Consider the following 26264-nt stretch of genomic DNA (forward strand, 5'->3'; position numbering starts at 1 on the left):
GTTAAACAAGCTCCATTATCTTGGGATTAGGGGAGTAGCACCTGATTGGTTTGGTAGCTATCTTAATAAGTGTAAGCAGTATGTGATATTGACTGGAGTAGAATCCAGCCATCAAGATATTAATTGTGGTGTCCCCCAAGGCTCCACACTAGGACCACTATTATTTTTAATTCATGTTAATGATATCCCATTTTGTTGTTCTGTTGCAAAGCCTATTTTATTTGCAGATGACACAACTCTTCTCGCCTCTGGGAATGACTTTAAATGTATTGGCTATGGAGGTTAACAGAGACTAGATTGGTTTAGAGCAAATAGGTTAAGAGATGATCCTGATAAAACCTATTTTATATGTTATACATCCAGGCAAAAGGAACGTTACTTACCTGATATATCATTAATTTTTTAGAAAATTGTTCTCTTAAAAAGGTCCCTAGTACTAGATTTTTTAGGCCTTGAGACTGATAAAAATATGCTCTGGAAGGAACAGATTTCTTATGTTTGTAATAAAATTTCCAAAGCTAATTAATTATATTCTTAATAGAACCAAAAGACTTATGAGGATAAAATATAGTACAAGTATTTTTATTCACAACGTATTGGTTAATTCGTATTTAAAATATGCAGTCTTCGCATGGGGTGATTTGATTAGAATCGTTATCCATCTTTTATAATAGGATTGTTTCTTTACAAAAGAAATGCATTAGGAATGCCTGCCATGCCAAATATAATGCCCATACCTCACCTCTCTGTTTTAAGTTTAAAATTCTTAAGTTTGAAGAAGTTTATAATTTTCAGATCGCTTCACACTATTATTATTAGGCCCATCGCCAAGGGGGGGGGGGGCAGCTCCCCCCCCCCTTTGACGAGCACTAATTGCCCTGGTCCCCGTCCCCCACCGATTTACGCCATTTTACTGGTGGTCTCGATCCCGAGACCACCAGTTGGGGTTATCTTTTAAATTCAATTTAATGGTCACCAGAACATTATTCATCATCGGAGGACAGCCATCATTCCACTGCACAGCAAAATATAGTGACGTTCAGCATGATCATTAACGTCTCGTGTGTCCTCTATCATTTATCGTATGACATCTATCCGGACGAATCCGCGGAGTTGGTTGGAACAATCAGTGTGGAATTTAGTCGGGTTCAAGCAACGAGCAAAGTACCCGTGCAAAAATATGTCTAGAGCCTAGACTCTAAATTCTATGACTAGAGTTGTCAGTGATATTTCATTCATATCATTTCCGTCATGTCCGTGTGATCAATTCAGCATGTTCAGGAAAATATTCGAAATTCACCGCATTGATCAGCATAAAACGATTGTTAATTCAACCCACTACATGCACTTCAAACCTGCGGCTGCCCGTTGTGTTTTCCCGTCATTGTAGTGGGCATGCCGTCACTAGTTTCGTTCTGATTTTTTTAGTTCAACAATCGAAAGCAGGTAGGCTGAGCTGAGCGCATACAGTGTATAAAGCGCAGTGTATAGGCCTAGGCCTAATTAAGTATATTCCTTCAATAAAAAAACATAAAAAATTCGTTAAGCTTGTGTAACTTCCCATTTCGGAAATATTTCCATATACGAAGTTCACTCAACACCCTGTGTACAAACCCTATGAGATTTGACTGAAAAATTCTAAGTGTTTTCTAAGAAAATGCTTGTATTTTCTCACTGCTCAAAAAGTCAAATTGACTTTGATGACATGAAATTGCTATCTGGGGGCTTGTTTAGTCAATACAGAGGAAAATTAGTGAACTTCGTATATGGAAATCTTTCCAAAAGCACATTACGAATAGGTCAATGAATCATTGGCCTATTCGTAATGTGCTTTTCAATAAATATGATGAAGCTAGGCCGAATAGTAAAGCTATGGAATTTAGCAAAAAAATCATAACAAATTCATGAGGTTTAAAATTTGGTGACCAACAGAAGCACTTTATCTTAGGATTTTCACTTGTTTTGAGTGCCATGTGATCCGGGTGTAAATCTATCTATTGCTAATTATGATACATAATTAGGCCTGACACTTTTTTCGTTTACCAAAAATACAAATTTTCTTCCTTTTGTTGTTCAAAATTAAAGAACATCCAGAAACCTCTGAAATATCTTCATCTCGTCAACAGACCCATTTTCATAAAACTAAATGCTGAATGGTAACACATAGCATAGCAACCGATGATGCAACAGACAAAGTGGTCAAAATAATGTCACTGTTTAAAATTTATCATTGTTTTCATATTTTTTATTTAAAAAAGGGGGGGGGGTGGGAAAGGAAAAAAAGGAGGCGGCCTCAAAAAAGCAAGCGGGCGGGGACGCTAAACATGTCCTGCATTTGGCCTAATGCCGCACAGCCATGTTGGTATTATCATGGAGGAATAAGAATTATTAAGGTGTATGTCATCTAGGCTTTGCAATTCACTGCTCCAGAGTATTTTTTGTTTTTGAAAGGGAAGTTAAGTCCAAGAACCATTTTGTCGACAACTATTAAACAAATGAACAATGGTTGACTTCAGTAACTATAGCTACAGCATGTTAGTTGTCAACAGAGTGACACAAAACTTCTACAATTAAAGGAATTTTGTAAATATTGAAAATTGTTGGAACATGTCCTTGTTTGTTCTGCATAAATGAGTTCATCTTTTGGTGGTAGTTGCGTTAAATTCACTTGTCTCTCACTTAATGGAATCCAGGTGATGTGCAGGGATGCTCACTCTGTCAAAGAAGCGAAAGGAGGATGCAGCGCGTCGGGCCAACAACTCATTGTCGTCGCCGCAGACATCAGACAACTCCAAGAGAGCGTCCGTCCGGGACATGCTGCTCAATAAAGAAGTGCCCGAAATGGACGTAAACCTCCCGTGTGAGAAAAATTGAGACCATTTTTTGTGTGTGTAGAGCTGGCAAGCAGCAGTGTTGTAGTTTATAAAGTCCATACAAGTTCAATGCAAGGCAATGATAAAGGCCTATAATTTACACATACGCGACTTTGTCGCCTGATGTCGGGAGTTTAAATAAATACTGCCAACATAGAGCTGGAAAATTCTTCTAGTAGAGCACCGGAACGGCAACCAGTGCTTGCAGTTACACCAGTAGGCCTATCGGTGTGCAAGGCACTATGGCATTATTACCCTGCTCATTGGGCCAGTGAAACATTCCAAAGACAATCTCAGCTCCTTGGGGAGTATACAGCTTGATGCTGCCATTTCACCGCAAAGCAGCTGAAATCAATCACAATAATCATCTCTACCTTCACAGGTACCCATGTACTCCTGGGTGGGGAGAAGCAATGAGTGACAATGTGCCTTGCCCAAGGGCACACGCACCATGAACCCCAGGCTGGACTCGAACCCACAACCTGCAGAATTGCCCACAGACCACAAAATTCAATGTTCCGGACCACTAGGCCATGGCACTCCGCACGGGTTCAAACCCCGCTCCAGTCAATTATTTGTTCAACTTTTCAATTCTTATTTAAAATGAGTCGTCGTTGAAAAGGAATCACGTTTAGCTCCCACGAGTAGTAGCCATCCATTGCTCCTGATGGAAATTCATACCTTGTCGTGCTTGCACGTCCCAATTTCAGTTCAGTAACTTGTTGATTTGACTTACCTTCAACAGCTTCCTGTACTGTGGATTTTGAGGACCCAAACAAGCTCCACTCCTTTAAACTCATCGTGACACCAGAGGAGGGCTACTGGCGAGGGGGGCGGTTCGTCTTCAGTATCCATGTCCCAGAAGAATACAATATAGTGGTGAGTTTGTGGTTGCGTCGGTGTAGCGTTCCTGATGTTTGCTGATCCCTGAGGGCCAGTCTGCGGTCCACTTTAATCTCATAAAGACTGACTGACTGACTTGACTCAGATGACTACGTTGACCCCATAGACCCAATCGGTCTGTTATGCCATCAGTATGGCACCAAGGAAAGTCTGAGCTGTCATATTGAGACTAGACTAAGGGGAGTGGATTCAACCACGTCCAGGGGAATAATTTAACTCCCAGCAGAAGTGAAACTTCCGATTTCATTTGAAATTCTGATTTTTTTTTCAAACTTTCTTCCAAGAATGTTTTCCCTTCAAAACCTGATTTGTTTTTTAAAAATTAATTATTAAAAAATTTGATGAAAAAATGGTACATCTGTATTGTGAGCGCAATTTTAATCTCTTCTATCAGTCCTCACGTACACAGTTTGTATGGTACAATGTAGTAACACATTAGCAAGCTCTGATTGGAGAATCTTATGACTGGAAGGATGTTAACGCATTAACTTATGACAGAGCTTCATGGCTGTTACATGTGGACATTGACTGCGGTGATAGGGGACAGGGTAGTCCGAGTATTAAATAAAATTCTGACATACAGTACTATTAAACTTTATCTATAAATGTCTAAGATGGTTTACCCATTCCTATTGGTTGCGAGGTGGGTTGTTTTAAACTGTTGATAAAATGCCGACTGGTTTTAAACACTTTTTTTTCAGCACCGCTGCATTCTGTGGCACACCGCGCAGTGCCAATCTCCATATAAGGAGATTTCTAATACTACTCGCGCGAGGCACATATCATAAACATAGCTAGAGGGGTGTTTCACAAAACATGAGATAAAATTGTTGGAAATTTATAAAAGTACCGGTACATTTAAAACTGGCCTGGTCGCCGATTTGGCTCGGGCCATTATCCGCATCCAGGCCCCAAGCCAGTTTAAACCCTACTTCTTTAAAGGGAATGTACATCATTCGTTTTTGCTTTAATTTTCAGAAATGAACTATTTGAGGGGTTAGTATAATAGATCAAATTATTGTTGCACTGACATGTTTGAAGTTTTGTGTTCGAAAATGCTGGAAAAACCAAAAAAAACCCAAAAATGTTCAAGTAGTCTGGTTCCCTGACTCCACTGAAAATTAAATGAATCAATTTATAGATGCCGGAAAATTGTACGGTAAGGGAACCAGTCTAGCTGGCCTGCCCCCATTCATGAACATGCAACCAATAGCAAACAAAATTTGGACTGAAAAAAAAAGTAAATTTGGAGCAGCAGTTGAAAAATAGTTAGGTTTTTCCAACGGTGGTCGGCCGACCACCGTTGGAAATGTATACAAAAATACCATTTACTTGAAAATGACTTCACACCAGGTGCCATAATTTTACAGGATGCTTTAGACTGTCATTTACCAACATCCTGTAAAGTATTTCATAAAAACTTGGTAGTTTTATTTTTCGATGCTTGCAAATGTTGTATTTTCCCTTTAACACTGACCAAGTACATATTTATTCCCTTATCAAACCAAGTGCATTCATGTAAAACCAGTCATTGGATTTTGTATCAGACCCATATACATGGATGTGATATTTCTTTACTTATGCAGTCATATATTTCTGTCATTATATTTCTTTCATGTCCAGTGTGCTCATTTGTTGTTTACCCTTGATTTCTTAGCCTCCTACTGTGAAGTGTCTCACAAGAATATGGCATCCCAACATATCAGAAGATGGAAACATTTGCCTTAGGTAAGCTTGATTTGGGTGTTTTATTTTTAACCACTTGCCAACGGGATTAGTTTTGGCCGAAAACAACATATTTTTGAAAAAGAAAAGATATATCGGCCAAATTTTAAAATTAAGTCAAACACCACAAATACTGACTCCTGAGTCATTTGTGCAATATTTGTACGAGACTTCTCACCATAACTTCAAATTGTGCAAAAATCCGAGGCCCCGTCACGGTGCGATATTTGCTACGACGACAGGCCGTGTTCAGCGGCCAAGTTCCAGTTCAGAACATGGTGTGTACAAAATCAATAGGATCCACTGAAGAAATTTTTTTTTAATCTGACAGCTGCCAAGAAATTAAATAAATAGAATAATAACATATGAGAAAGGAGGATTCTGGCTAGGAGTTTCACAACGAGTAAGAATTAAACTGCCCACAAAAAAAATCAAACGTAACTCCACATTAGAATATGTGGTTCCTTGAAAGAAAAATTCGCAAGAAGTTCATCACTGGACAAGAAATGATGTCTTTACTCTAACCCTGCGGAATCCAGTAGGATCCAACTATATCATATACCCGAAAGAGCCTGTTGGATTGAGCAGTAAACCCCTTGTGTACATTCCTGATGCAAAATGTTGGATTCAGCAGGCAACTGAACCGCATTATAACGCAAGTTGGACTCTGTTGGATTCAGCAGGCAACTGAAAATAAGGCATAGTGGATTGAACAGGAAAGTCCGGTTGGACTCTGTTGGATTTAGCAGGGTAGCTCTGAGGAACTACTAGGGGATTAGGGTTAAACACTAATCTTGGATTTCCTGTGTGTTGGCAGTATACTCAGGGAGCATTCAGTGGACGGTACTGGCTGGGCCCCAACAAGACGAATGAAGGATGTCGCCTGGGGTCTGAGTTTTCTCTTCTCGGTAAGTCTGGTTGTGGGACACTGACTCATGAGCTTGAACAAATGCAAAATACAGCCAGCACTGAGGGACCAGTAATTTCACACAACCTTCCCTCAAACCATGTTGTAGAACGCCATGGTCCAGTGGTTATGGTGTTTGACTCATGTATGATGGTGAGTGGGTTCAAACCCTGCCAGGTACATGGTGTTTGTGCCCTTGGGCAAGACACTTCACTACAATTGCCTCTCTCCACCCAGGAGTATGAATGGGTACCTGTGAGGGTAGAGGACCGAATGTGCGCTGATATCGGCTGCCGCGTAGCCTCGTGGCCTGATGAACGGGGAATAATTGTAAAGCACTTTGAAATTGTTGATACGATGGAAAAGCGCTATATAAGCATTGCAGTTATTTGTACGAGTATGAATACCTTGCTATGAGTACGAGTATGAGGCAATTTGTTTTCATGAGCATGTGTTAAAGTTCATATTCATGACTACGAGTACGACTATTTTCCATGAGTTCAAACTAGTGCAGAGAAACGCTGCTTGGCCACCTTAACTTGCATAAGTCAGCCAACTGATTCAAATCCGGTACGTTATACATGTCACTTTTTTCTCCCCCACCGTAGGACTTGCTAAACTTTGACGACCCATTGAACATTGAGGCCGCCGAACACTACCAACGCAATAGAAGTGACTTTGAAGCCAAAGTGCGACATTACGTAGAGCGGTATGCCAAGAGCTGATAGATAACGTCCATCCCGAGGAGGATTTTTTTTGGTGTCAGAAGTGGGATAAAGCAGTGAATGGCATTTCTGAGCTGCTCCAGTCTGGATTCCGAGCAGCAGGTTGGAGAAAGAGGAGTTAGCCATGCATCCTCTGTTCCTGACGATCAAACAATTTACTAATATTTAAGAATCTACTCAATCAGCTAATACCATGCGAGGCCACAGCAACCTTCCTTCTCGAGCTTGCCTGCTCTTCTGTGATTAGCCCCTTCGAGTTGAGAACCGAAGACAGGTTGGAGCGGAACGTCATCACAAGAACCTGATGATGCAGTTGAAAATGTGATTGATTGGTTTGGGACACAAGCAAGTTATGGACCAGATTGACTGAGAACTAGAAGATTCGTGTAACAATTGAAGACACTTGAAGAAGCAAGGCAGCTACATGTAGGTGTGGAGTTGAAGATTTGAATTCTTGGTTGGGGGCGTGTCAAGCGTATCGGTGTACACAATGGAGTGAGCATTGGACGAGACTTATTTCAGTGAGACCAGAGTAGATAGCTCACATATCTGGAATAAGTATTTTTTTATAGAGCTATGTCAAATTACTAGAGGGCATTCATGTTTGTGCACAAACGTATGGAACACTTGAAGGCTTTAGTACAGGTATTTGCCGATCTGCGTTTGTATTCTATACCCGTACGTAAATGAAGCCATCAAATTTCAAGATGTTCGACGATCACGCATGCTGATTCAAAACATCTGTGCCTAGGGCACCTTTGAAAGTATCCTCCGCAATGATTGAGAAGTCAGTGCTCTAAGTAATTGAGTGTAACTCTATGGTATTTCCCTGACCAGTGTCTGCCACTCACAAAACACATATCCATGGAGTCATTGATACAAACAGGTAAAATATCCATACACCTGCACGGTGTACATGTACATGTACTTATAGAGAATAGGCGCTGCTCTTATAGGCACTTCTCCAAGCAAACTAAATTTTTAATGTACATGTACCTCAACACTTGAAAATCCTAGAAAATGGTTGAACGGTAAGATTGGGTTATCACAACGATACATTCATGCAAACTGAAATGTATGCGGGAGCTGAAAATTCAGTAGTCTATGGAAAAGCCACTTTCACACAAGCGTCTATGACATTCGCGCAGATTCGGCGGTTAATTATAAAGCAAAACAAGACTGCGCCTTAACATCAGATTCTGACCCTTCTATCGGGAGTTCCGTTAACCCATTGCCGTATTACAAAAACATGGCATCCATATTGACCTATCAACAGCTTAGTCCACATTTCTGATTGAAATGACATCACAGTTTCTAAATTCTAACTCCAATTGGCTGTTGTGCGGGGTCGCATAAAATTTGCGTGTTAGGATATCAGACGTTCGTACCGTACATTCTCTCTGCACACGTGAATGTCTGATCGTCAGACTTAAACTTACTTTGAACATTTTACTTTAGATTTGAGTGAACACCCACAACTCCCGAATCTGTATATTACACTTTTTAGTGACCTGAATATTATACTCCTTATTGTTTCTGTTAGTGGTCTGAAAATGAATAGCAAGAACATGGACAAATTTAATAGTACATGAAGCTGAACCATAGGTACAAAAGCACTGGGTCTCATCCAAGCAAGAAAAAGCTGGTCTGGTTAGTAAACAATATGATATTCTCTGAAAGAAAAGGTAGTACAATTTGAAAATAAAAAGGTATTAATTAAGCCACTAATATCACTGTAGGCAATGCTGGCAAATAGTTATTTGTGTTACAAATGAAATGCAGGAATCTCCAGTGTATGATATCCCTTTAAAGTTACATTAAAACCCTAACTGAACTCAACCCATCAAAGCTCAACAGCAGGTTTTGTTTAAATCTGTTGGGATAGGTACAAGTACCCCTAAACAGATGGTCTTTTACACTGGGGTTGGCATACCTCCAGAAACAAAGTCCAACAGTGTGTGTGTACAATTTGCCATGTGGGTGTTGAAATTTGCCAGAATGGGTATGGTTCCTAGTAAATTAGGCTGGGGAGTTAGGGTTTATAAGCTTTCCAAAGCCTAGAGGATTAGGGATAAAGGCCAATTTACACATACGTGACTTTGTTTGTGGACAGTTGGTTTGTGTATTTAATTATTTAACTTCATGGACTAATCAGAAATGGACGCCTGTTTATACACCCCGTCAAAGTTTTAGCATAAATGGGAGAGTTGCCATAGTTATTGCATTATTAAAAAGAAAGGCACAATAATGCCAACAGGATTTTCAATCCGTCAGGCTTCAAGTGTTTTTTTCTTGTCAAATTGAGTTCAGCATCTGTAAAATCAGGCGAATGATGGCATAACTCGTGTTAACGCAGAGGAAAATTACAGATTGAATTAAAGTTAACCGGTTAGCGCCAGAGGCCAGGTATACACGCAAAGGTTTTGCGGTATTCGGAACGGATGACGGATAAACACGCAACGAGCGAGGCCGGAAATATCTGTCAGCGACCCGCTCGCAGCGAGCAAGGCCGGAAATATGAGTGTGCTGCCTGAGGGTGATGGCTTCAACCCGCCTGGCTTGAGGTCGAGTGAAAAGTAATCCTGCGCTTCGTTCTGTTCTTGTCAAAATAATCCCGGCGTGAACTGGTTAAAAGTCTGAAGAATCTGAATTTCATGGAAACACGTTGAACACTTATAGCATGGAGGTAGGAATAGACCTCCATGCTTATAGCCACAAAGTCTCCACTTAGAAAATGAATTGCATTGCAGTAAATCACAATAACTTTGTGCTTCCAGAAGATGTTAAAAATCTCTGCTTGATGAAATTATTACTTTTTGATATTTGTAGCTGGGTTTAATACACTGTACTTCCATGTAACTGATTGGTCTTGTAACAAGTTTGCATACAAAAGGTATTATGAAACCTTGCCTGATATAACTTATGTGGATGCAGCATTTGAGTGCTGTTGGAAATCACAAACAAAGGCATGACCACAACACAAAAGGTGAATGAGTGTGCATGCTGATCGAAAGGTTGCAGGGCAGTAAAAAGGCCCAAAATTGCCTACCCCTGCCACATCACGATTTGTATGCCCTCAAATTCTCTGGTATTTGAGCGTTTTGTGGGCCATGAACTTGAGGGTTTGTAGAAAAGAAGTGTGGAAGCCGTGAATAGGACTGACAGCTTGTAAAGTTCTGTGAAATTTTGACGAAATTGGGTCCTAGAATTTATTTTGCAATGGAGTGTAGACATCATTTTTCAATATGGTGATGGGCTTCAGGACTACTTTTAGGGGTTATCATCTTTGGATGGAAATTTCTCCCAAAAGTCAAGAATTACCACCCAAAAATTCAGCAGAATATGAACGATGATGAAATACGCTTTAATTTGATGTGTGTTTCAAACGACTTGAAGAGTTGTGATGATTTTTCCCTGATTTTTGGAAGTATGGGTATTTATCACGGGTATGAAGTCGGTTTATTTACTGGTCTGAAACATTTATACTGTACTATATCAGACAAAGTAATCACAGAAAGCGCCTTCTTGTGGTCTGCTTTTGTAACACATGCCACTTTGATGACAAAACAATCTCACTTATGATGTCAGAGTTTACTAATAGGGGGGGGGGGGGGTGCTCCCTGAGTAGAGAGGGACAAACTCTGCTAATCAGATATTAGTTATACCATGGTTAAAAAAAAAATATGGTTATGCAGTCGTCCTCCATGGGTGATGTCAAATGGCAAACTCCCTACCCCAAATTAATTTTTAAAAATGTATCAAGTCATTCTTCTGAGGTAGTGGACTGGAAAATTGTCACACTTAGACCTAGCTGGAGTTACCCAGCCCTAAATTTTATCATTGGGTTGTCATTTAAATGACAACCCAATGATAAAATTTAGGGCTGGGTAACAACCCAATGATAAAATTTAGGGCTGGGTAACTCCAGCTAACTTAGACCCTACATTTATAGAATGGCCCACAGGGTGAGAAATACATGCCATGAGTGATTGTGGAAATATGTGAACTGTAGCTGCTTGATACACCTAAAACTTTGGAATAGTAGCTGGCTTGGCGTGATTTTGTGCTGGCTTGGTGTAATTTTGTACTAACCTGGGTTCAAATCCTGCTGAGGATGACCACATCATTGGACTGTAGTCTTCTTGATTGTCCTGGCTTTTCTGGAATACTAGAGTTTGGCCCACACTCATTGGGCAGTGTCTCCTCTTCTTGGTATGTCGAGCTTGCGCCTTGAGTTTAGCATTCTAGGAATTTGGTTTCACTTGAGATCCAAAGTGTAATGTGTGCATATTTAACCCAGTGAAATGCATAAACTCAGCACAATAGCCTACCTGCAGCCTGCAGGCATGCAACTGTAAATTCACAAAAAAGGGGGAATTCCAAGACTTCAGAAGACATTGTACTGTTTTTTCAACGTGAATGAAAGAAAAAAGCAGAGGAAATCAGCTGATCCAAGGAGAAATTGAATGCCTGTAAATGGCTTTTCTATTTTAGTCCTATGTGGGGATAGGATGAGGGTGGGGGTTGGGTGTGGGAGTGGTGTTTGCTCCAAAATCTCTACCTATGTCTGACCTGTGTGTGTATTTGGAAAGGCTTAGAGGTTCCCCTGATGTTGTGGAAACACTGGATACTGCTACTGGTTGGGTAAACCTTTTAACCCACTACTGGCTGCTGAATTCATTCATTTCAAATTTAAATATGTCGGGGATCTTGCAACAGAGTCATTTTCTGTTTTCAGTAACTTCCTGCTTGCATGCTAAAAAAACACTGGACCCAACCTAATGGAGCTGTAAAGAAAGTTAGCGAAGACTTATCAGCTGGTTACCAGCCACAATGTCATTTGATTGTCTGTATTCCTTCCACTGGTTCTCCGCTCATTTGCTGAATACGAAATGTTGGTAATTTTTTTTTCTTGCTTAGTAGCACCATGAAATTGGAACCAGCAAGTTCAAAACCATAGGAACACTTTTGGCTCTCTAGAGTAGGATGCACAAGGCTTTCAACATTAGTGGCGGGTAGTATCGAAAACGAAGACCCCTCAGAAAACGAAGACCGAAGACCCACTAGAAAACAGTGGGTCTTCGTTTTCGAGTGGGTCTTCGGTCTTCGTTTTAGGGGTCTTCGTTTTCTATACTTCCATTAGTGGTGTGCATTTACGGGTAGTATGGGAACCGGGTACCCTATTGAAGTTAAACATGGGTATCTGAGCACTCGTAAAAGAAACCCAACCCGAAACCTCAAATCTCGGAAGTTGTTTAATAAAAGGCCTTTATAGCTTGACGGTGTAAACTGCAACTTTTGCAAGTGTCATCTGTCAAAATGCACAAAACGTGAAAATGTGTTTCAGTTTTCCATGTAGCCTGGTTTTCATTTTTAAAATTCCCCAACAAATGGTATTCACAAAACAATTTTTGTCATTGTTTTAGAAGATAATTAGTATTTGTAAAGTTGGTTACGGGTACCCGAACATAATCCGAATCCGGGTTCCTGACATCAGGAGTTGGGTACTCGGTACCCACTTCCGATGCACATCCCTATTCAACCTTTCCATGTGGATGATGCAGAAGTCTCAGCTGTCTGACCGAAATGACCAAAAACAAAAGCAAAGACAAAATGTGGACGCACACAAACTGGAGTAGCTGATAGAAGCAATTTAAAAATTTATTTACAAATGGCTGAACCACATACCGCCAGACTCAACAATTGTACTGCTTTATAATAGTTTGACATTAGCACTAAGCACTGTGCCAACACAACCCTTCCCTCACACGAGCTCACCACTACAATTAGATATACTCATTAAATTGATCTTTGTTTTATGATTACAATTTATAATTCAAATATTTTTTTTTAACCGTAAGTTATTCCTCCCCACCCCCCAACGTCATACACACAAGTTTATTGTAGGCCATACATGAAATTAGCTAGTGCATGGTGTATACGATAACCCACAATAATGTGTGGTTCGTCAAGAATACAGTGTCCCGAATACATGAAGCACATTTTGGAATTGCAGAAATGTTACTTTTGTTAAAAAAAAAGAAGAGGAAACGAACAAAACCACACTCGAGCGAGGACGTACACAAACATGTTATAACATTTCGTATTGCAAGACATAGTGGAAGTTCCATACACAATCAAATTCCGAAGCGAAAGATCTGGACAATTTCATCTAAATCCTGGTATCTACAACAAGTTCTCAAAGTTACTTTTTTGTTTTTTTTGTTTTACATATTGCAAATGCTACCAATATGCTTAAGATGAGAGTCGACACATTTATGTCATATGGAACACCGATTACACTAATGGTGAAACAGGTTTCCGATTAACGTCAGCCTATTATCTATTCAAATAGACATGTCCGTTTCTCTTTTTTTGTCTTACGCACAATGTATACTGCCCACCTGCTGGCAACTGACTCGCAAGTTTAATACAGGATTTTTGTTTACATTAATACTTTTTTTAACGCGTTGAACCATTTTGCATATACAATATTTTTTTGCTATCATATCAAGCGTTCGGAAACAGTTTTGTTTTTACAGTCTTTTTCCGATTCTGATAGAAAAAGATTTTTGTTCTGTCAAAAACTCCAAGCCTTGTTAAGGACCAATAATTTTTTTGTTTTCAACAACCCGCCACTTTGTAATTGTGTTGATCCATATCACAGCAGTAAACATTTTTATGATGGAGTAAACATGATTCTTAAAATGTTTTGATAATTGTCTATACATTGTAATTTTTTTTTTTTTTTACTTGTCAACCATAGAAAAAGGCTGACCACACGACTGAAATGTCCTGAGCGCAATAAACGATGTCGAGTGCTTGCATTCTAATCTAAACCATTGCAGTCATGAAGCCTGCTGAAAAAGAGGGGCGCACCTACAAATAGGCAGAGAAAGATACAGTATAGAGTGAATACATGTTTACCATAAAACAGCATGTACATATGCCACTCAGAAATACAACATTCTAGTACATTATACAGTTGAGTTTGGAAGATCTTCAAAAATTGTATGATACATATTCTCTTTAAGGATATAGATTACAACATTAAATTTGGAAATAAAAACAAAAACCTCAAATAAATGTCCAAAATGTATTGATTATTATTATTATTATTATTATTTTCTCTTAGGCTATACGCTCGTTACTTTATCATCACTGGAAAAAACTGTGAACAATTTGAAGATGAATTTGAAATCTATCTAGCCATTGGTTACATCACCCCAAAAATGAACTATCACCTACATTTAAGGATAATTTCTTAAAGTGGATTACCGTATTAAAGCTTTCAGAATGAATTACCCATGCAAAACATGATATCATTTCCAAATAACGATCTGGACTTCTGGTGTTTTTTTATATCAGAAAAACATCAAAGAGTGCTTTCCCTCAAAAAAACAAATAGATTTTTTATTCATAAAAGAGTACTTAGCAAGAGTATGTTTAATTACTATTCAATAAAAGCCGATTATGAAATTGTAAATATTGGGAATACTTTTTGAAAGAAAAAAATTCTTGCCACAATAAGTGCTGCTTGCTTGACTTGAAAACAAAAAAGCCAAGAAAGATGACGTGAGCCCAAGTGCATCTTTTAACTTGCTCTGCATGATAGCTAGCTCATTACATCATCCGCTTGTCTTATGAATATGCAAATTTAAGTACTGCACTTCCATATCCACAGTGACAAGGGTCTTCCACAGTACTACCAATAATTAGGGATTACAAATTCTGGCATCTTGCCAACAAGTGTTGACTCTCTTTGAATTTCATTTTCGATAATTATGGTCATCGTCGTGACATTGAGGTCAGTGAATCATTTCTGACAACACTCCGATAAATTATGATCATGGCAAATATGGTTCTCTAGAATGTGTATATATATATATATCTTAAAATAAAAAGTAATTTTAAAAATGCTACTTTCTCTTTTAATTACAATGAACATTTTAGTGCATACATAAAGTATATCATACATCAGAAAAACTTTCTCAGAAAGTTTGAAAAACAGGGATAATCTGGAACATGAATACAATTTCCTCAAAGTGTGTAGTACATGTATTTTAACAATCCTTTAAAATAAATCAAGCAAACATTCCCTGTAACTGATTTTCTCCCCACTCTCCGAAGTTACGATAGAAACACAGTTTTCCCTTCATTGTACAAGTAAAATGTTTTACTTACGAATACCAGCTCATCAATTACAGTTCTGTTTCAAATTAAAAAAAACAACAACAACCCAACAGATGGTATCCATGTTTGGGGCCACTTTTGGGCCCCTTAAACTGTACAACCAGCGGATTAAAATGGTTACCCTGAACCAGCAGGGCCAGGGGTGGTCTACACTCTCAAGTCACATGACGGTCAAATGACACAGTCACATGACACAGCCACTCGACACAGTCAAATGACACACGTTCCACAAACGACCCTGCCACGCGGTTAAAATACAAAGTTTGTGGGTTATCTACAAATACAAAGAATGGCATACCAAAACAGAGAACATTTTATACAAGTGATGTTCTGGCACAACCATGTAAGCATAGCAAAAAACAGCCACTGACTAGCAGTTAGCAAGAAATGTGGGATTGTTCCTGCTTTGTGAACTGTTATACAAGTTTACAATCAAACAAGGCCATAAAGGTTCTGCCCAAGAAAGTCTGCGCAAAAAGTCCAAAGTCTTGGCGCAAGTATAGCAACTGAAATTGACTTCAAAAATAAGACCACTCTGGCTCACTTATCTGTCCTCTGAATTGTATAGGGTATTTGTCAACAGACACCCTTTTTTCAACAAGGCAAAGATGTCAACTTTGTTTCCCTGTCATCACAAAAAAAGATCAAATTGCACCAGGCAAACTTTGATTGCACAAAAATGGAACTGGGTCATCTAGTTGAGAAATCCTGATCTGCTGTATATTTGCCCCCTCCCAACCCAGAAAAAAATTTCAAATATTGGCATCTTCTGTCACTACCACACTCTGCAATTTCACCGCAACCACCGATGTTTCAATGTGCCTTCACCACTATCATCGCCCACAATCATGACTATCACAACAATCACCCTCAAGTTTCATACAAACTTTCAAACCCATCAACACAGTTATGTTTTCATCAAACCTATCAACCACTTCCATGTACTCGGTATCTTCAACATTAAACCATCATCAACCATATAATCATTCACACACACATATGACGCAAGGGTGGATCGGGGGTTGCTAACATGGAACAACATCGTCACTCATCGTCATTCATTGCTGTAGGCCTTTGGTCTTTTTATGCGTTGACTATGAAACTTCATTCCCCCCACCCCCCACCCTTGAAAAATATTGAACTTCAACACTAAAGCCACCCCCTTGAAGAATCCTCGTTCCACCATCGAATGAATTCAACAACTATGCGAATCTCCCATCCCTTCAAGAAAAAAATGCCCCTTCATTTTAAAACACAATATGAGAATTTCTCAGAAAGTGTCTATGGGCCGAGTGCGCAGAATTTGAGAGCTTGGATTCTTGAGCGTTAGATTCAGTGCAGTTGTCACGCAAGCGGCGCAAGAAACTGGACTTATTTCATTTCCCATCTCTGTTGTTATATTCTTGACCTTTGCTTCCCTCAGAACATCACCATCATTTTCACCACAATTCTCTTCATGACGGCCGTCACAGCTACATGTTGCATTACCATACCACCACTCTCACTTTCTTCCTTAATAATTCTGTTCCCCTTCATCACATTCGCACAACTACCATCAGTCACACTCACTACTCTGCATTATCAGCCAGCATTCAATCCTTTTCATTGGGTAATAGTTTTGTAATATATCGGTCTACCCTATTTTGACTATGTAACACCCCCCCCCCCCAACTTAAACTGTTATGTTGCCAGGATTTTTTTTTACCCCAAAATGTGAATTTTTTCCCTAATCGTTCTCAGAATGTAAGGCCACCAACCACTCTCAATATAACCAGTTTACAAAGCAGGAACACTCCCATGTCAAATAAAGTGTCTTCAAGTACGTGTCAGAATATTTGCTCTCTCACAAGGTCAGGTTGCTGAGCTTTGACATGGCCCCTGAATGGAACAAAGGAGATGATTGGCTACATCGGGCACATAAAACAGTGAGAGCCAATCAGAACAGCTGACACAGTTCACAAACTTTTCATGGAACAAGTGACAGCGCCGAAAAGGGATGAGGCATTATTTTGCACTGGTCATCACGAAAACAAAAGTCTAATGGGCTAATCCCCAAAAACTGCCAAACATTGTCAATGTCGGGCTTTTCCTTTGTCAGTGATAAAAATTGTTTTGTGATCACCAGGGTACTGTGCTCTCACTCGTAGAATGCATGGTTCCTGCCCCGTCTTTGATATTCTACAATACTGGATGGAAGGATCGGAACCAGTCTCCTTTCGTTATCTGCAGTATCTCACTTTGCTAACAGATGTGAGTAGAATGTAACAGTGGGAACAAGTGACATGCACACCGTGGGTTTTGCACAGAGCCTATAAGGCCATGTCAACTCAGCTATTTTTGATTACTGCTGTTGATAGTGCCAATGTTTAAAAAAAAAGTCAGCTTGTGTTGAACACATGTAGTCAAACAATCCGGTGAGGAGCAAGTTCTTGACACAACTCGGTTCCAGACAAAAAGATGACACTTAGGCACAAATTGTCTACACAACAGCCCCAGAAAAAATCAAACTAAATTTGTGTGTTAGTACGTAAGTTCCAAACAATCCAGACACAGCAACTGTCAATGATGCTGCGGTATTCAAATAAACCTGGAATCCACAAAAGAAAATATGTTAAGTATATCACACACCGTAAATATAGAATCTGCCGAGTAAAAATTCTCTTTAAAATAGCAAATATACAACAAAGGAATAAATACACGTAGTTTATATGAAGTATCTGTTTTGTGGCTGTAAGTGCCTTTGCAAACACATATACACACAAAAAATGACATTACTTTACAAAAAAATAATAATAACCCGACAGTTAACCAGAGGTCACTAAACTGGTAGTGTGTACAAAACCTGGTAAGCTGCTTGTAACCAGTTTAACCAGGTTGGGCATAACCAACAAAACCTGGTTACAAGACACAGCTGGTTACTGATGAATGCAGTGTCAATTTCCTGGTTAAACCAAAGACGGACTGGTTACAAGTGCATATAACCTAGTTAGTGATCGACCAAAGGCGACATGACCTGTTGTGCCATATTCCTCCAGTTTCTAAACTGTTCAAGCGGGTATAACCTGGTTAAGAACCAAGGACTGGTTGGTAATGCCAATATTTCAGCACATACAAAAAAACCTGATACAATATACACAACTCAGACAGGATAATCCTCAACGATTTCCCCTTCAACAGATCTCTCTCAGGCATTCTACCCATCGTGCCAATTTACTCCAAAAACTTCTTAAACTAGTGTACATATTAAAAAATTCCAGTTCTGGAGGCAGAAAGATTGAGCATGTAAACATATTGCAAAGTGCTAAAAGAACTCAGTACAATCACAAAAAGCAACAATCGAAGAAACAAAGTAGTGCTTGCTGAATCTGCGCTAACAGAATTAAAAAGTATGAAAAATGTATACTTGCACCTGCTAAATGTATTTATAATACAGTTTATATATAATGATAAAAGGCACAATATATAGAAAACATTAAAACCAAATCATTACCAACCAATATTTCTTTTTTTTTCAATATATGGAAAACAAATGTCTTTACATTAAATACAAGGGCGCGCTGCAATCTGCACACTGATCACCCAAAGAATGTTGCGGTTTTTTTTTAAGAAACAAAAGAAAATATCAATACAAAGACACACAAGTCAAAAAAGAAAATATATATATGTATTATGTGTGTGTATATATATATAAACTACACATTCCATATAGTATAGGTGAATTACATACGCATTCTTTTTACATACAAACTACTGGTAAAAAAAACAACCCATGTAATATCTTCATTTTTGAAAATGACAAAGTTCTTCAGTTTTCCAGTACTTTTCATTAATTTTTATTTACATCGCATCGGGGAAAAAGCCAAAGTGATCCGTCCAAATCTGTGGTTTTTGCTTGGGCTTGATCGGCAATAGTTTGTCGGTACAAGAACAGGGCTTGCCATTGCAAATGACTCCTACTAACCCTTTCAGCATTGGTGCCGAGAACTACCAAATTCACCAGCATGGCCGCAAGGAATGCCACGCTGATAACATTTTTGTTTTTAAGTTTTGCTCGAGATTTTCATGACTTATCCTGCTTGTTTTAAAAGTGTACTCATGGATAAGAGTCACTCCATACAAAAAGAAAAAGATGTTACCCTCAGTCATTACGATTGGAGATCAAGCATACAAAGTGGTATGGGATGCAGTGACAGTACAGAAGGAGAACCAGTCCAAAACATGAAGGGAAACAAAGGCAGAACCAATACAGCTCTCCCTCGACACAAGTATGTTAGCTTTGGTTTACTTTGGGATTCTACATTTAGAGAAAACTAAATTGTAATTAGGAAAAAGTGGTATGCTGACAGGAATTGTTAGATTTTGGTTGATTGGTTCAAACGTTTCTCTGTTTTGCACCTTGTTCTCCTGTACTGAAAGAGTGCAAGTGACGACATCCCATCTCGGCTCTCGTTACCAGAGCAACAGCCAACTTTGAGGCAACGGGTACAACAGTACTTAGCTTCAATTCAGTTCATGCAAAGACCTGTACACTTGAAAAAACAAGCTCCTGCAAAGCTCAAATGACCATGGGACCAAAACATTCCCAGAAATCCCATACAGATGATTCATTCAAGTGACACGGAGAGCATGCTGATAGTTATAAATTCACAGACAAAAGTCGTAAGGCTATTTCTGAAATGTGTACTGTATACATGTTGATTACATATGACAATATTGATATATTATTCCAATAGTTTCTTTACAAGTGACGGCTTCAAAAATCGACCAAAAAATCTGACGTGAGTTTTGGTTGGTCACAAGTTGTGCAAACCCCTTTGTTATGCGAATTACCCATTAAGCTTTACGCAAAGCAAGCTGCTATCTTTGAATGATATATATACATCTTTTATACAGCTATCATTCTGACTAGTTCCGGAACAGATCGGGCAATGCTTAACTCATGTTTTGTGGGCCTACAAATGATGTTTCAAAAGTTTTGTCTCAAAGAGTTAAAAAGCCAACTGCTTTTTAGTAGCTATAGTGACTTGGTGGCGATAAATGGTTATGATAGAGTACAATGTTACATAGTTAAAATGGATAGAAAAAGAGCACTCCAAATACGTTTGAAGTTTGTACGGATTAACGGTTATAATTATTGCACAAACTGGCATTACCCTGACGCCTGGAAGGCTAGAGTACTTTCATAAGCTGCTCTGCCTACTGTAAACTCTCCCTGCTTAATGTCACTGACACACAGGCCTACAAATTTCTAAATAGCGGACGTACCCATTTGTCAAACACTGAATCAGAGATGCCTTTGTTATGCAGAGAGTAACAAAACATGACACTTGTTTTGGAGCCAATATATGATAACTATATCTTCATTTTTAGTGAAGTCAATACGAAGACTAAAAAAAAAAAAAATTCATCTTACTTTGTGTTTGGCTATGTGTTTGTTCAACACTGTGTGCTTGCCTTGTGTTTTCTTTATATAACTAGTAAACACTTCAAGACTCTCTCCTCATATATCCTATGTCCTAGGAACATTTCATGGGCATTACTTTCCCCATTCCCTCCCGAAGAAAGATTCCACAAATTGCCAACAAAAGTTATATATATATATTGGACACCATTTTACCAGCTCAAATGCATAGATAAAGAGTCTGGGAATCATTTGCATTTTTTTCACATATTTTGGAGTGACATCACCACCTAAATTTAGCCAAGTATCTATCTACCACAAGATTTTAAGCCTTTGTTATTGTCACAAAGTTCGGTACCCATTAAACAAAGAGGTCATATAATATATATGCATGACCCTTTGTAAAATTTGCATATTAAAATTACATCTCCTTCCACGATAATTTACATTACTTCATGACTGAGTAAAAGAGAGAATTACGTCTGATTTTTTTTTTTTTTGACGCCAATATTTGATACATAGGTTTTATACACTTGTTTGACTTTTGCACATGTACAGCTGTACGACTTCTCCCATGGATCTAACTTTCCGTGTAAAAAAGCCAAACATGGGCTTAAATAAGTCAAACATTTATCGCTGATAATAACAGGAAAGTTTTTTTCTGAAAGGTGCCTACCGGCACAGCAGAGACCCAAACCATCTAAACATCGATGGATGTCGCATTTACTTTCTGCATGTCCGCGTGAAAATGTGTGGCAATCATGCAAACGATACTGAATGTTAACAGAGCAGGAAATAATGTTTCAACCATTCTAAGTTTGCAAAACTGACCATCCACATGTGCATTACAAACTTAAGAACCAGAATGCCGTTTTGAAATCTGATTCTTAATATTGACTATTAAGTGACTGAACTTGAACGTTGAAAACGAGTATGAGAGAGAGTTTGTAGGACTCAAACCCTCTGAAATAAAACCCGAGGGCCAGTCTTCCGACAAACAAATGACAACCTGGCCCTTTGTATTTTTTAGAATTTCAAAATCAAAGACGCGATAGGGCCTTCGTTCTGATCACCCTTTTAGAGGGGGAAAAGGTCCTTCACATTGCAGGAAAACGTGTGCGTCGTGTGTCTCTTATTAAAAGGTCACTAGTTCTTTTGTTGGTGTCAAAACAACATTCTAATTGCTAATGGCGAGATTGTCATGAAGCCACAGGGTAAGTCACATGTATGTTATTAGGGTTTACGAATTATATGCTCCGTCAAAGCCAAAGAAAAACACATGCAGTACAAGGGCACTAATGACATGTCCATAAAGAGATTGATCCGATGGATATGGCTTTGGCCAAAATGTTGAGATATTCAAGTATTTTGCTGGTGTGGATTCCATCTCTACAAGACAGTTTTTGTCTGTGCATGATCCAACCAACAGCAAAACTTATATTTCTGTTGACCTGATATTTTCTGCATTACTGTGATTTTAAAAATGGTACGGAAAATTAGACCAAAGTTAGAGACTGAAAAAGCAAAATATAAGAAAGCGATTTCAGTTCTTGGACTCCAGCAGATGCAGGACTCTGGCTAACGTTCATAGCCAGTTAGGCAGGAGGAATAATCCACATTTTTTTTTAAAAAGAAACATCGGCAAGTCTTCAATCAGTGCCTACCCCATGGCTTTTATGTGAATCACATCGCGATAAAAAAAATCCCTCAATAAACGTCTCCGCAAACATCTCAATTTGTTACAGGCAGATGGGACATGCTGCAGAGGGAATACAAACAGCTCTTGATGTTGTTCTAAACGGATGAATACCAGTGAATAAACAAACGGTTTCTCTTCAGGCGCAAATTGATGGGAAAATATTGATTGCCACCCGTCAGGTTTCAAGGTATCTCGCAGACGTTTCTGGGTGAACTTCTGCCAATCTTTAGAAAACCCCAATCTAGTTTTGGTTCTAGGTACAGACACCACTTCCACCCAGACTGGGTGTATTATTCTGATGTCATTCTGTACCTTGAAGACCAAGTAAAGATGGGCAAACAAATGAGGGTTTTCCTGTTAAAAGCTTGAAAGATTTGTGGCCCTACAAGTATGACAAGTTAAAAAAAAAACCTGTATGAGCCTAAACAAGCTTTTTAAAGTTGAAGCCGTCATTCTGTCCCACCTTAAAAGATTCCATTTGATAGGTACAAACCACATCTTGCATGTCTTACAAGTAGAGGAAAATGAATGTAAGCACTTGCCCTACAGAAGATTATACAGGCGTAAATAGAAGATCAAAGAGTAACTGCCATCTATACAATAGGTATGAAGTTCAATAAGCACCTTTTCAAATGAAATTCTAAGTATGTGTTACATGTCTGAAAAGCTGACGATTATCCCCTCAACTAACAAGTGAACTTTTTTTTTTTTTTTTCGAAGAAAACTGGAAAATATCCGCCAAACCTGAAGTTGAAAACTTGAAAAAACTTTTCCAATCATTGCTTAGACTGAGCTGGTGCATTCACCTGCACGACACGCGAGACATGCCACGGCTTGACCTCATGTGCAACCTGGGAAAAGTCACAGTTCAAATGGCCTCGCTGCTTGCAGGCAAGCAGTAGGTGGCTGTCGACAAAAAAAAATGTAGTTTTTTTTTATTGTCATCTTTCAGCCAGCTAGAAATCTGGAAAAAAAAAAGCAAAGTCTTATTCAATTGTCCATGAATAAAACCAGCCGTTGGAAACATCAGAAGCCCCGGAGGATGTTCAACTCCTAGTGGAGGTGTGTCCAAAGGGTTCAGGTGGGGGCAAGTTAAGGTCGGCCTCCACGTGACCTGGGCGAGGGTGAAGGGTCACGAGGAACTCTCTCCCGTGGGCCCTCAGAGTAGCGTGTGTAATGATCAGGGTATGGGCCCGATCGAGCATGTTCATACATGTCCTCCATCTCAATATCCCGATCCCTTGTTCTGGAGCGTCCACTGCTTGGCCCACTACCCCGTTCGGAGTACATGTACCTGTCTCTGTCCCTATCACCGCTACCTCGGGCTCTATCAGCTGATTCATAGCGGCCCTTGGGTTCATAGTGTTCCCGCTGTGGGCCCCGATCAGGATAATCACTTTCATACCGGACCGCATCCCGTTCTATGTTAAGCCTGTCCCTGGAGCCCCGGGAGCTTTCCCGTGGCTCGCTGCGGTAGTCCTGCCCGCGATGATCACGGCCCCGCTCAACATCCTGATCACGAGTCCTTTCTCGCGGGTTGCGCTGGTGATCATAATCACGGTCGTAGTCATGGTGATCTCGCCGCTCATTATCGTAGTAATCGTTGGAGCGGCGGGGCCGCTCATCTGGTGACAACGCCCGATGGTCGTCATGATCGCTGTCATCACGCCGATCCTGGTACATGTAATCTGGCCGCGAGTCACTGCGGTACCCGCTCTCGGGATGATCGGCGTGGCTATCGTAGCGGTCACTGTTGTGGCCGTCATGGTCATCTTTCCCTTTCCGTTTGTGCTTGTCGTGTCTGTGGGATCCCACTCGAGACAGCAGACTGTGCAGAGGTGAGGAGGTCCGCGATACCGAGTTATGAGCCGGGGTTGGTTTCGGTGGTGTTGTAGGCTCTGGTCCATGGGCTGCCTTCCAGTAAGCCTCCAGGTATTCGGCCAGATGTTCACATGCATCTTCCAGTTGGTTTTCATCTAGGATCACGTCAAACAACTCCTGCAACCAACAAATTACAAAACAATTTAGTAAGCTTTGCTAACTGGTAAACAGCAACTACCTAAAGCCCAAGAAAAGTTTGAAATTTACGCTGCACAAGAATATCTACAGCATACAATAAAATCCTTTTTTTACAATCTGGACGGCCCAAAAAATATACTGATTCTACTCACATGTGGACACTGCTGAAGTTTATCAGCCGCTACCAGCTGAACATTCAAGTTACGACTCTGTGACTTGGACCTAGATTTGATGAGCCGTTGTAAGACCTTCGGGGAGGAGATCTTGACGTAGACAAGGATCGGGGCAAGGGAGGTCTTGGCTAGCTGGGCTGGATGGTTAATGGTATCGCAGTCCAGAACAACCAGCTGCAAGGATCGGGCAAGCTCAAATATTCTCTCAATCTCTGCTTGGACCTCGGCTGTGGTGAGAACAAAGAAAATATGACCAAAAAAGTGATAGATTAGAGTTGAAATCTAGTCAATCACAAGTCAAATCACAAGTCAAATCACAAGTTGATCAAAAGGCAATCACACATCACATCATTAGTCAGTTCGCATGCAATAGAGGGTTACAAACAATGACAAGAATCTGTTTGTCATGGTTCAGCTAAATAGCTTGCAACTCCACTTGAGAATGAATGGTTTGTGATTGACTTCTACGTTACACCTCTGCAATTTAATGGTTTGAGTGGTTTCAAGCACACACTGCCAATAAAGGCTATTTTGTTGGCAGTCACATGATGCCATAAATAAAACTGTAATGAGTGATTGTCCAAAAAATTTGGACTGAATTCAATTTTGAGAAGTGTGGCAACATTCTTTGTGAGTACAAGCAGTATTCCGTGAACTGAAACAATCTTATCCTATCGAGAACTGTTCTAACAATGGGAAACACTGCTTGTGTTCCTGGTCAGAACACAAAGTGACCCTGAGTCAAGTACCTTTTTGTCCCACACGTAACACCGTGTTTTCTGTAATTACATAATCATCGCAAAGACTAATAACATAACAATTAACATAACACTGAATTTCATGAACATCTTAGAGGGTTAAACGTTTGTTACGGATGGGACATTGCGTGTGCGAATTCTTAAACTTGCCCTGCAACTGAATCTCAGACAAACATATTCATCCTTGGTAGACAATGTCTAGTCTCTTCAGTTTTAAGACACCCGCAAGTTTAGATGAAAGTATTTGTTTAGTACATGCAAGTCAATACTTGTATAGACTTGTGGAAAGACCTCCAAGTTCAGAGGAATATTTGAAGCAAGGTACGCAACATAGGGGAAACACATAGGGGAAACACACACCCCCCTTGTGTTGGTAATTGTGCTCCCGGAATCTCAGGACTTCTTTTGAGATATCTGGGGGGGGGGGGGGGGAATGTTAGGTAACAATAGTCTACAGTGTGTGTGTGTGTGTGTGGAAGGGAAAGGTATTCCTCTGTCTCAAACAGTGCACAGCATACGGATGAAAGACCACTGGCACAAACCAGTGGCTGACCGGGGTCCTGTGGACTGGGGGCACTTAGCATGCTCAGGGCATTCATATCTTGCCACTGGCACAAACAGAACAGAACTTTTCGCTATCTGCATATCGCGTGCTGTGAGGTCATCTTGAATAATGACATGCGAGATGCTTTCTTCACAGCTGCACTTTCAATTCCCTACACATGGCTCACGCCATGAATAAAATATGCACATGTCTTAAAGCCCAGGCCCATAGAGCAACACCTGCTAATGCATGTGATATAAATGCCATCACTCCTGCAAATGCATGTGGTGTAAGCCATCACTCCTAAATTCTGCGGAAACCCATTGAAGTGCATGCGTGCCTTT

The 26264-nt window shown here is 39.8% G+C and overlaps 2 protein-coding genes across 5 annotated transcripts in view; one reads left to right on the forward strand and one right to left on the reverse strand.

Moving 5' to 3' along the window:
- Positions 1–1150: 1150 nt before the first annotated feature.
- LOC119740310 (NEDD8-conjugating enzyme UBE2F-like) lies at positions 1151–8733 on the forward strand. The gene is made up of 6 exons (XM_038215578.1): positions 1151–1446; positions 2694–2860; positions 3619–3752; positions 5434–5504; positions 6319–6409; positions 7017–8733. Exons 2-6 carry the CDS (start codon positions 2707–2709, stop codon positions 7131–7133), a joined length of 567 nt encoding a protein of 188 aa, XP_038071506.1. The 5' UTR covers positions 1151–1446; positions 2694–2706; the 3' UTR covers positions 7134–8733.
- A 4036-nt stretch (positions 8734–12769) lies between these two features.
- Positions 12770–26264, reverse strand: part of LOC119741735 (voltage-dependent L-type calcium channel subunit beta-3-like) — a 92314-nt gene continuing 78819 nt past the window's right edge. For all 4 annotated transcript variants that reach the window (XM_038217610.1, XM_038217609.1, XM_038217607.1 and 1 more), the window contains 2 exons: positions 24598–24845; positions 12770–24424 (listed from right to left, as the gene is read on the reverse strand). In XM_038217610.1, coding sequence (XP_038073538.1) covers positions 23519–24424; positions 24598–24845 — 1154 coding nt within the window. In that variant the 3' untranslated portion in view covers positions 12770–23518. The remainder of the gene's footprint in view (positions 24425–24597; positions 24846–26264) is intronic.

Source organism: Patiria miniata, unplaced genomic scaffold (assembly GCF_015706575.1).
Source record: "Patiria miniata isolate m_02_andy unplaced genomic scaffold, ASM1570657v1 HiC_scaffold_5, whole genome shotgun sequence".
Lineage (NCBI taxonomy): Eukaryota > Metazoa > Echinodermata > Asteroidea > Valvatida > Asterinidae > Patiria > Patiria miniata.

Bases quoted from the DNA above. Each gene is read 5' to 3' on its own strand.
- LOC119740310 (XM_038215578.1), top strand. From the start codon at position 2,707: ATGCTCACTCTGTCAAAGAAGCGAAAGGAGGATGCAGCGCGTCGGGCC. The intron at 2,861-3,618 runs GTGAGAAAAATT...TACCTTCAACAG, and splicing joins AATGGACGTAAACCTCCCGT to CTTCCTGTACTGTGGATTTT. The intron at 5,505-6,318 runs GTAAGCTTGATT...GTGTGTTGGCAG, and splicing joins GATGGAAACATTTGCCTTAG to TATACTCAGGGAGCATTCAG.